Source organism: Ornithorhynchus anatinus, chromosome 2 (genome assembly GCF_004115215.2).
Source record: "Ornithorhynchus anatinus isolate Pmale09 chromosome 2, mOrnAna1.pri.v4, whole genome shotgun sequence".
NCBI classification, from domain to species: domain Eukaryota; kingdom Metazoa; phylum Chordata; class Mammalia; order Monotremata; family Ornithorhynchidae; genus Ornithorhynchus; species Ornithorhynchus anatinus.
The window spans coordinates 161,158,066-161,170,487 of record NC_041729.1 but is presented as its reverse complement, the minus strand read 5'-3'; the positions used below and the strand labels follow the sequence as shown (position 1 = coordinate 161,170,487).

Here is a 12,422-nt window from a genome sequence, read left to right as displayed (position 1 = left end):
TCACTGTGGGTAGGGAGTGTCTCTATTATATTGTTATAATGTACCCTCCCCAGCACTTAATACAGTGCTCTGTACACAATGAGCACTCAATAAATATAATTGACTGACTGACACAGAATCAGTGCCATAAACTCTTTGAACATGACCTGGGGTATCGGACTTTAGTATTTAAATGCCGGCAATTACAGATTGTACATATCGAAATATGTGCAATCTACAATTGCTGGCAAGGTTTAATTCATACACTTAATTCCATAAATTTCCCATTTCAAAACCTACATTACAGCCTCTTGATGAAATACATAATTCCTGTGTGCATTAATCTTCAGTTAGGATAATTTATGCCTCTGTGCGAAGAACAGTTGCTGACTGGAGATCCATTATTGCTCCATAAAAACATTTAGAAAAATGAAGAAAAACTTTCACCACAGTATTTCCTACCATACCAAGACTTAACATAGGTTAGGGTTTTTTTATGGTATTTGTTAAGCATTTACTATATGCTAGGCACTGAACTAAGCACTGGGGTAGATACAAGCTAATCAGGTTAGACACGGTCCATGTCCCACTTGGGGCTCACAGTCTTAATCACATTTCAGTCAATCATTCAGTAGCATTTATCGAGCGCCTACTGTCTGCAGAGCACTGTACTAAGCACTTGGGAGAGTACAAATTTAACAATAAAAGGACACATTCCCTGCCCACAATGAGTTTACAGCCTAGAGATTTTACAGATGAGGTGACTGCAGCACAGAGAAGTGAAGTGACTTGCTCAAGGTCACCCAGCAGACAAGTGGCAGAGCTGGGATTAGAACACAGGCTCTTTTGACTCCCAGGCCCATGCTCTATCCACTAGGCAATAATGTTTCTCAATAGTTTTGCAAAAGAGAATCAATCTGGGACATACTTCTTCATTCTTTTTTTTACCTACTAGAAACTGCCTATTATCTTGGCTCCTGGCAGAGCCACTCAGGACAAAGACTCCCCTCCGAGTCTACTGAATAATCCCCATTCAGGCATACCCAACAAATCAATGCTATTTACTGAGCGCTCACTGTGTGTAGGGCACTGGACTAAGTGCACTGGAAAGTCCGAGACAAAAGAGTTGTTAGACATGTTCCCTCAAGGAGCTTACACTCTAGATGAGGATAAGGAAAAATCAGGAAATGGTGAAAGGTAAACTGCAGAATCTGTCTACCTACTAGGGAAAATCCAGATGCAAGTCAGTTTCCCACTCCCTTCTGCATAGGCCTGATTTGCTCCCTTTATTCACCACCCACCTCAGCTCCTCAGCACTTTCGTCCAGGTTTTTAATTTATTTGTTTACATTCTGTCTCCCTCTCTAGACTGTAAGCTCATTGGGGGCAGGGAAAGTGTCTGTTATATTATTATATTATCACTGTGGTAATTTATTTATTTATATTAATGTCTGTCTCCCTCTCTAGACTGTAAGCTCATTATGGGCAGGGAAAGTGTCTGTTATTATATTGTACATAGCTGTGGTAATTTATTCATTTATATTAATGCCTTTCTCCTCTCTAGACTGTAAGGTTACTGTGAGCAGGGACTGCGTATACCAACTCTATTATAATGCACTCTTCCAAGTGCTTAAGGTACAGTTTTCTGCACACAGTAAGCACTCAGTGGAGATGATTGATTGATTTTTTTGTCATAAATTCAACCCACTTTTCAAAATGCTAAGTGTTTTGGACAGGGTCTGATCCAAGTTGTCTCATCTTCCTCCCAGACATTCAAGAGTATCAGTGCAGCACAACAATGAATAATAAATCAATTGATGGTATTTATTGAGCACTTACTATGCACAGAGAACTGTTCTAAGCACTTGGGAGAGTCTAGCCCCACCACACTTATGTACTTAGCTGTAATTTATTTATATTAATGTCTCCCTCCCCCTCTACACTCTAAGCTCGTTGTGGGCAGGGAATGTGTTTGTTTTTTATTATTTCTGTACTCTCCCAAGCCCTTAGTTCAGTGCTCTGCACACAGAAAGCGCTCAATAAGTATGATTGAGTGAATGTATGAACACAATACAAGAGAATTAGCAGACACATTCCCCGTACATAAATATTCAGGATTGTAAAAGAGGGGCTATGTGGTGAACTTTAGAGGCTGGTTTTAAAGCAGCAAGGGGTAGCAGTTAGAGCCCAGGGCTGGGAGTCAAAAGGTCATGAGTTCTAATCCCTGCTCTTCCCCTAATCTGCTTTATGACCTTGGTCAAATCACTTGCCTTCTTGATGCCTCAGTTACCTCATCTGTAAAATGGGGATTGAGAATTTAAGCTCCACGTGGGATAGGGACTGTGTCCAACTCGATTTGCTCGTATCCACCGTAGTGCTTAGTTCAGTGCCTGGCACACAGCAAGCGCTTAACAAATACGATACATGTTAAAGCACCCAAGAAATACCTCCTATTTACCTATTCTCTCCCACTTTGCCCCCAGCTCACAGTCTTCATTATTGTCATGATAACCTGCCTACTGTGCTTGCTCTCATCTGTCCACCTCTTTTCTCTCGCTCATGCTCTTCTTTCCACCTGAAACTCCCTCCCCCTTCATAAGCTGCGTGGCTCACTGGAAAGAGCAGGGGTTTGGGAGTCAGAGGTCATGGGTTCAAATCTTGGCTCTGTCACTTGTCAGCTGTGTGACTTTGGGCAAGTCACTTAACTTCTCTGTGCCTCAGTTACCTCATCTGTAAAATGGGGATGAAGACCATGAGCCTCATGTGGGACACCTGATTACCCTGTATACCCCAGCACCTAGAACAGTGCTCTGCACCTAGTAAGCGCTTAACAAATACCAACATTATTATTATTATTATCCAACAGAGCTCAGCTCTCCTCATCCTCAAACACATCTCTTCCAGGAGGCTTACTCTGTGTAATCCTCTCATCTCCCCACCTTAATCCCCCCCGATTGTCGCCTTGACCCTTCTGCAACACCCAAGCTCATAAATGACCCCAGATCGCCCCTCCTCCCCTGTGTGACCTTGGGCAAGTCACTTCACTTCTCTGTGCCTTGATTACCTCATCTGTAAAATGGGGATTGAGAAGGTGAGCCCCAAATGGGACAGGGACTGTGCCCAACTCAATTTGCTTGTATTTACTTAGAGCTTAGTACAGTGGCTGGCACGCATTAAGTGCTTAACAAACAATACAATTATTATTTTTTTTATTATAGTACATACGCTCATATCTTATACACTTTATCACTCCCCAAATCTGTAATTCATTTAAATATCTGTCTCCTCTGCTAGATTAGAAGCTCCGTGTCTACTAACTCCGCTGTATTGTACTACCCCAAGCATTTAGTACAGTGCTCTGCACATAGTAAGCTCTCAATAAATACCATTAATTAGAAGCTCTTTGAAGACAGGGATTATGTCTTCTAATTCATTTGTCCTTTTCAAAGTTTCTAGTACAGTGCTCTGCACTTAGCAGTTGTGCAATAAATGCTACGGATGACACACATTATTTTCATTCAAATGACACTAAAAATTAAGCCGCGAAGCAAATCCAAAAATCCAAAGATAGTCCCTAGTTCAGTCCCCTTACACACAATAGTTCCAAATTCGTGAATTTATCCCTACCGTAGGTCACTTCTCATTAAAACCAAAGTCCTAAACAAAACCAACATCTTTTTCTACTTATCACAACAACAACAACAAAGCATAATTATTTCCAGGATAATACATGCCATTCTTTAATCATGTACATAAAATGCTTTTGGAACACAATCAACCCGATTTGCTTGTATTCACCTCAGCGTTCAGTACAGCGTCAGTCAGCGTAAGTGCTTAACAAATGCCACAATTCTTATTAATCCTGATTCTACTTCCTTTCCTTTTCAAATCGCTTACCTTCTCCAAGTGTCCTCTGGAGTAAGTCATGTTTTGCTTGAAGCTTTGTGATGAGATTACTCCCTTCCAGATATTCTCTGAATTTCTGCACGGGTGAAAAAAAAATCGATTTACAGCAACTTTGTGTTTCTTCACTTAGAGAATAGAGAATATTCTGGCCGAATATTTCGCAATGATGGATGATGGCTTGGGCGATGACCGACATACCATAAAGTAGAACTGCTCCGTTTCCTGCTGGTTAGCTCTTCTTTTGGCTATGCTGGGTTTGCTCAGATACGTCTCCGAGACGGTGGACTTCACAGACTCCGTGGAGCGGCTGTGTTGGAAGCATTCGGACACGTCATAGTCCTCGATGGTGACCATGTCTTGGATGGTCTGAAGGGTGGCTTCCGTTGTTTTTTTCACCTGGGGACCACGGGTTCATCATTAATGGAGGGCAGTGCGGCTTAGTGGATAGCGCACAGACCTGGAGGTCAGAAGGTCATGGGTTCTGATCCCGGCTCTGTCACTAGTCTGCTAGTGGGACTTCTTTGTGCCTCAGTTACCTCACTTGGAAGATGAGTATTAAGACTGTGAGTTCTATGTGGGACAGGGATTGTGTCCAACCTGATTAACTTGTATCTACCCTAGTGCTTAGTAATAATAATAATAATGTTGGCATTTATTAAGCGCTTACTACATGCAGAGCACTGTTCTAAGCGCTGGGATACACAGGGTAATCAGGTTGTCCCACGTGAGGCTCACAGTCTTAATTCCCATTTTACAGATGAGGTAACTGAGGCATAGAGAAGTTAAGTGACTTTCCCACAGTCACACAGCTGACAAGTGGCAGAGCTGGGATTCAAACTCATGACCTCTGACTCCCAAGCCCGTGCTCTTTCCACTGAGCTACGCTGCTTCTCTAAGTACAGTGTTTGGCACATAATAACTGCTTAACGAATACCTCAGCTATTATTATTTTATGGTATTTGTTAAAAAAAAAGGTTGGTATTTGGTAAGCGCTTACTATGTGCAGAGCACTGTTCTAAGCGCTGGGGTAGACACAGGGGAATCAGGTTGGGGCTCACAGTCTTCATCCCCATTTTACAGATGAGGGAACCGAGGCATAGAGAAGTGAAGTGACTTGCCCACAGTCACACAGCTGACAAGTGGCAGAGCCGGGATTCGAACCCATGACCTCTGACTCCAAAACCTGGGCTCTTTCCACTAAGCCACGCTGCTTCTCTGTTAAGCATTTACTATGTGCCAGGAACTCTCCTAAGCGCTAGGGTAGACACAAGTTAATTAGGTTGGACACAGTTCCTGACCCACATGGGTCTCACCATCTACATCCCCATTTTACACATGAGGTCACTTAGGTACAGAGATGTGAAATGATTCGCCCAAAGACACACAACAGACAAATGGAGGAGCCGGTGCTTCCGACACCCAGACCTGTGCTTTATTCACTAGGCCATGCTGCTTCGCTATTAGTAAGAGTGATATAGTAATATAGTAAGAGGTAAAATAGCTTAATAGTTAAAATAAAAATAGCTTAGAACACATAGGAAGCACTTAACAAATTAACTTTATTCTCTATCTGTTAAGTGCTTCCTATGTGTTCTAAGCTATTTTTGACTCTCCCCTCTCATTTAACCCACATAGTCCATCTATCGCTAAATCCTGTCAGTTCAACCTTCATAACATTGCTAAAATCTGACCTTTCTTCTCCATCCAAATGGCTACCATGTTAATTAAAGCACTTATCCTATCCTGTCTTGACTACTGTATCAGCCTCCTTGCAGGCCTCCCTGCCTCCTGTCTCTCCCCACTTCAGTCCATACTTCACTCTGGTGCCTGGATCATTTTTCTACAGAAATGTTCAGTCCATGTTTCCCCACTCCTCAAGAAACTCCAGTGGTTGCCCATCCACCTCTCCATCAAACAGAAACTCCTCACCAATGGCTTTAAAGCACTCAATCGCCTTGCCCCCTCCTACCTCACTTCACGACTCTCCTACTACAACCCAAACTGCACACTTCGCTCCTTTAATACCAACCTACTCGCTGTACCTCAATCTCAACTATCTGGCTGCCAACCATTTGCCCACATCCTACCCCTGGCCTGGAAAGCCCTCCATTTTCATATCCGACAGACGATTACTCTCCCTACGTTCAAAGCCTTATTTGAAGGCCCATCTCCTCCAAGGGGCCTTCCCTGACTAAGCCCTCATTCCTCTTTTCCCACTCCCTTCGGTGTTGCCCTGACTTGCTCCTTTATTAATCCCCTCCCCCAACTCCACAGCACTTATGTATATATTCATAAGAGAAGCAGCTCTTTCCTTAGTGGAAAGAGCACAAGCTTGGGAGTCAGAGGTCGTTGGTTCCATACTGACTCTGCCACTTGTCAGCTGTGTGACTTTGGGCAAGTTACTTCACTTCTCTATGCTTCAGTTACCTCATCTGTAAAATGGGGATCAGGACTGTGAGCCCCAAGTGGACCAACCTGATAAGCTTGTATCTATCCCAGCACTTAGAACAGTGCTTGGCACATAGTAAGTGCTTACTGAATACCAGCATCACTATTATTATTGTAATTACTTGTTTATATTAATGTCTGTGTCCCCCCCTAGACTGTAAGATCATTTTGGGCAGTGAAAGTACATGTTATATTGCTGAGTAGTACTCTCCCAAGTGCTTAGTGCAGTGTTCTGCACACAGTAAGCTCTCACTAAATAAGATCGATTGACTGATTGATTGTGCTTCAGTTCTCTCATCTACCAAATGGGGATTCAATACCTATTTCTCCCTCCTACTTAGAGACTGTGAGCCCCATGTGGGAGCGGATTACCTTGGGTCTAGCCCAGTGCTTAGTACAATGCTTGATTCCTAATAGCACTTAGCAAACCCTGACTTCCCTATCACTGTGGATGGTACAACCATCCTTCCCATCTCTCTAGCCCGCAACCTCGGTGTCATCTTTGACTCGGCTCTCTCGTTCACCCCACACATCCGATCCGTTACCAAAACCTGCCGGTCGCACCTTGATAATATCGCCAAGATCTGCCCTTTCCTCTCCACCCAAACAGCTATCTTACTGGTACGGGGTCTCACAATATCCCGTCTGGATTATTGTGTCAGCCTTCTCTCTGATCTCCCTTCCTCCTGTCTCTCCCTGCTCCAGTCTACTCTTCATTCCGCTGCCCGGCTCATCTTCCTGCAGAAACGCTCTAGGCATGTCACTCCCCTCCTTAAAAACCTCCAGTGGTTGCCTATCGACCTCCGCACCAAACAAAAACTTCTCACTCTAGGCTTCAGGGGTCTCCATCACCTTGCCCCCTCCTACCTCTCCTCCCTTCTCTCTTTCTACTGCCCACCCCGCATGCTCCGCTCCTCTGCCGCCCACCTCCTCACCGTCCTCCGTTCTCGCCTATCCTGCCGTAGACCCCTGGGCCATGTCCTCCCGCTGTCCTGGAATGCCCTCCCTCCTCACCTCCGCCAAACTAATTCTCTTCCCTTCTTCAAATCTCTACTTAGAGCTCACCTCCTCCAAGAGGCCTTCCCAGACTGAGCTTCCCCTTTTCCCTCTGCTCCCTCTGCTGCCCCTCCACCCCCCCCACCTCCCCTCAGCTAAGCCCTCTTTTTCCCCCTTTCCCTCTGCTCCTCCCCCTCTCCCTTCCCCTCAGCACTGTGCTCATTCGCTCAATTGTATATATTTTCATTACCCTATTTATTTTGTTAATGAGATGTTCATCTCCTTGATTCTATTTATTGCTATTGTTTTAATGAGATGTTCATCCCCTTGATTCTATTTATTGCTATTGTTTTTGTCTGTCCGTCTCCCCCGATTAGACTGTAAGCCCGTCAATGGGCAGGGACTGTCTCTATCTGTTGCCGATTTGTAACATTCCTAGTGCTTAGTACAGTGCTCTGCACATAGTAAGCGCTCAATAAATACTATTGAATGAATGAATACCACAATTATTAATGTATTGACAAGGTGGAAAGTGATGGGCTGTTTCCTTAACAGTAACAGCACTCAATTAATCAGTCAATCAATGATATTTATTGAGTGCATACTATTTGCAGAGCACTGTACTTAGCACTGTACTAAGAGTTGCAATGGCATTTACTGAGCTCCTTTGAAGTGCCATACAGTGTGAATATAATGTGGCTTAGTGGGTAGAGCAAGGCCCTGGGAGTCAGAAGGTCATGAGTTCTAATCCTGACCCTGCCACATGTCTGCTGTGTGACCTTGGGCAAGTCACTTCACTTCTCCAGGTCTCAGTTCCCTCATCTGTAAAATGGGGATTACGACTGTGAGCCACATGTGGGACAGGGACTGTGTCCAATCTGACTATCTTGTATCTACCCCAGTGCTTAGAACAGTGCTTGGCACAAAGTAAGAGCTTAACAAGTACTATTATTATTTAATATTATCATTATTATGGACACAAATGCTTGAGGGTGGCCAAAATAAGCACATGCATAAGAGTTAGAAGGGGCTGTTAGGTTGATATGATGTAGGGTGTCAGTAAATATCAGCATAGTGGAGACATTTGGTTGCGCAGACGTCATGGAGATCCAGCAGGCGAAGGCATCCTCTGTCCTCAGCAAACCCTGTGAGTTTACGCTTGGAGGGGAAATCGTGTGCAAGCAGTGCTAAGAATAGAAGGCACCCGTACATCCTGTCCCCATTGACCCTGATTTCCTAGGTAAACACAGGAAGAGCTCAGAGTGTCTGAGGGAGTGTATGTGTGAGTCACACCTCCTCCAAGAGGTCTTCCCTGACTAATCCTCCCACTCCTCTTCTCCCACTCCCTTCTGCGTTGCCCTGACTTGTTCTCTTTCTTCATTATTCTCTCAGCCCCACAACACATGTCTATATCTCTAATTAATTTACTTCTTTTAACATCTGCCTCTCCCTCTAGACTGTAAGCCCGTTGTGGGCAGAGAATGTGTCTCTTTATTGTTATATTGTACTCTCCCAAGTGCTTAGTAAAGTGCTCTGCACACAGTAAGTGCTCTATAAATACGATTGAATGAATGAATGAGGGAGGAAGGGAGTCTGAGTAACAGTGTGGTGGTGTGTGAGCCGGGGAAAGCTCTGATTGAAGACTGACGTCAGGACATGAAACATAAAAGCTGGGTTTATGGTCATAGTAGAATTACTCTCCCCACCCTTTAAAGCCTTATGGATGACCCATCTCCTTCAAGAGGGCTTCCGTGACTAAGCCCTCCTTTCCTCTCTCCCACTCCCTTCTGCATCACCCTGACTTACTCCCTTTATTCACCCTCCTTCCCAACCCCACAGCACTTATGTCCATATCTATCATCTATTTAATTGTATTAATGGCTGCCTGCCCCTCTCTGCCTGCCCCTCTAGACTGTAAGCTTGTTGTGGGCAGGGAATATGGCTGTTATGATACTGTACCATTCCAAGAGATCAGTAGGGTGCTCTGCACACAATAAGCACTCAATAAATATGATTGACTGACTGAAACAAAGAAGGAACAGCTGTCTCATCAGCTGTAGGAATCAGGAGCTTCCAGCTGCTGGGAATGAGCACCACCACCACAAAAGAAGGCAAGTGCTATGACTTTAGGGAAAAATACAAATGACACAAATCAAATCTCTATATCAGGAGAAATATTTACAGTGGGAAAAGAGGGTCAGCATGAAAGTCATGGTGGAGGAGAGGGGTTTTTCTGCCCTTTATCAGGGGCAGCAAAATCAATGGAGAACCCTGGAACGGAGAGTTAGTGGCCAACTCTGACGCCTCCTCGGGCCTCCCAAGAGGAGATAGCATAGAAGAATCCTTTGATGCCGTCATCCTTTGAAGTGGTAGCCTCCAAATAAATATAGATGGAGACTGGGAGGAGGGGGGAGAGAGAGGGAACAGGGTTGGGGGATGCAGGGAAAGGAGAAGGGTGAGAAGGAAATAGAGAGCGGGGGGAGTAAAGAAGGGAAAGGGAAAAGAAGGAAGAAAGGATAGGAGGAAGGATGCTCTACTGGATAATGCATAGATCTGGGAGTCAAAGAGATCAGGGTTCTAATCCTGGGCCAGGATCTAATCCTCTGCAATCTTTCTGCCGTGTGACCCTGGGCTTCAATTTCTTCATCTGCAAAATGGGGATTCAGTGCCTGTCTTCCTGAGTCAACTGGGAGCCCCATGTACAGTGCCTGGCATGTTGTAAATGCTTAACAAATACCACAATATTATTATAATGTGGGCCCTGAACTGTGTCCAACCTGATTATGTTGTATTTATCTCAGGGTTTAGTCCAGAGCCTGGCACATCGTAAGCACCTAACAAACACCATTTAAAAAAAAAGAGAAGGAAGGAGAAGGGAAGGTAAAAAGAAAAGGGTGGAAAAGAGAGGATCTGGGGGTGGTGGGCGGGAGAGTGGAGGGAGCACGGGTATTTTATCCCCCTTTTTTCTCATCACCATCATCAACAATGGTATTTATTGAGCGCCTACTGTGTGCAGAGCACTGTACTGAGCGCTGGGGAGAGTGCAATGCAACAGAGGTGGTATCCTAATACATTCCCTGTCCACAATGAGCTTACTGATGAAATGGGCACAGAGAAATTAAGTCATCGAGCAGGCCACTGGGGGAGCTACGCTTGGCATCCGCCCCCAGGGCGGGGCTCTTTCCACTAGGCCACACTGCTTCTCTACTGAAAAATCCCCAAAGAACATGAAATACCATTACTAGGTCAGAACAGGAGTCCATCTCTTCCGGAATTCTGCCTGACAGTGGGAATGGGATGCTCGGTGGAACAGTGTGTGGTTTGAGAAGCGGCAGAGAAGCAGCATGGTATAGGGGATAGAGTACGGGCCTGGGAGTCAAAAGGTCATGGCTTCTAATTTTGCTCTAGCACTTGTCTGCTGTGTGGCCTTGGGCAAGTCACTTCACTTCTCTGTGCCTCCTATAAAATGGGAATTGAGATCGTGAGCCCCACATAATAATGTTGGTATTTGTTAAGCGCTTACTATGTGCCGAGCACTGTTCTAAGCACTGGGGTAGACACAGGGGAATCAGGTTGTCCCACGTGGGGCTCATAGTCTTCATCCCCATTTTACAGATAAGGGAACTGAGGCACCGAGAAGTTAAGTGACTTGCCCAAAGTCACACAGCTGATTAGTGGCTGAGCCGGGATTTGAACCCATGACCTCTGACTCCAAAGCCCGTGCTCTTTCCACTGAGCCATGCATGGGACAGGGACTGTGTCCAACCTAATTTACTTGTATCTACCCCAATGCCTAGTAAAGTGCCTGGCACATAGTAAGCGCTTAACAAATTACACAATTATTATTATTATTGTTGTGCCCCTTGACCTTGATCCTAGTATGAAGGACTAACCACTGAAGATCACATCCTTTTTTATCTTCGCCCACTAATTTCCCTCATTATCTTATAGACTGTTCATCCATCTTGAGTTTCTGGTCAGGGGATGTTTCTTTTTATTGTTCTATCGCACTCTCCCAAGCACTCAGTACAGTGCTTTCCACACAGTAAGTGTGGAAATATGACTGAATAAACGAATGAATGCTGCTGTTTTCTTCCTGCACATGCTCAATAAATACGATTGAAAGAATGACCCTCCTACGGTAACCGGCTCCATGTGCTCAACTACCACTAGGTGAAGAAGCGATTTCTTTTCTCTTCATTTGGTTTGCCTTCCCTCTATTTTACAGCTGGCGGAAGGAGGGGGTGGAGAAGGGAATCCCCAAAGGGAGGACGAGAGATGAGAATCGAGGCGTTCCCTGTGGCTGTTCCCTGTTCCTGCCTCATAAACGGATCGACTGACCTTTGTGGGCAGGGAATGTGTCTGTTTATTGTTGCATTCTACTCTCTCAAGCGCTCAGTATGGGGCTCTGCACTCAGTAAGCACTCAATAAATATGACTGACGGAACGAGTGAATGACCAAAGCTGAATCCATGGAGAACTTTCTCCTGAGTAGCACCTGACAGAACGTTCGCTTGCTGGTTGACTAAAAATAGCTCCGACTGAGGGAGACGACAAAAAACTCTGCCTCTGCTATTGAAGTTTCCAGCAAAAATGCCCTTTTGGACCCAGGTTTATTTGCATTTTTAATTAGTCATTCACTCATCCTGACACTCATTTTTCTATCTGCCATATCCTTGACCTTCCTCCTGCTTCTATTTTTTTTTTATGGCATGTGTTAAAAGCTTACTATGTGGTGGGCACTGTACTGAGTACTGGGGTCAACAAGGTCATCACGAGTTTGGAAGGGTACAATAGAGGTGTCAGTCATGAACCCTGCCCCCAAGGAGCAAAAATTAATCAATCAATGGTATTTGTTGGGCGCTTACTGTGTAGTAAGCTCTTGGGAGAGTTATAATTATAATAATAGTACTTATGATATTTTTTAAGCGCTTATTATGTGCCAGAAACTGTACTAAATGCTGGGTGGGTCCAAATTAACTGGCTAAGACACAGTCCCTGTTCCAGGTGGGGCTCACAGTCTCAATCTCCATTTTACAGATGAGGTAACAGGCACAGAGAAGTAAAGTGACTTGCCCAAGTTCACCCAGCAGA

At 44.7% G+C, this 12,422-nt stretch overlaps 1 protein-coding gene across 2 annotated transcripts in view; it reads right to left on the bottom strand.

The window, feature by feature from the left end:
- Positions 1–12,422, bottom strand: part of SRGAP1 (SLIT-ROBO Rho GTPase activating protein 1) — a 288,890-nt gene that overhangs the window by 46,143 nt on the left and 230,325 nt on the right. For both annotated transcript variants that reach the window (XM_029058561.2, XM_029058559.2), the window contains exons 9-10: positions 4,083–4,280; positions 3,876–3,960 (exon numbers count right to left, since the gene is read on the bottom strand). In XM_029058561.2, the coding sequence (XP_028914394.1) occupies positions 3,876–3,960; positions 4,083–4,280 (283 nt within the window). The remainder of the gene's footprint in view (positions 1–3,875; positions 3,961–4,082; positions 4,281–12,422) is intronic.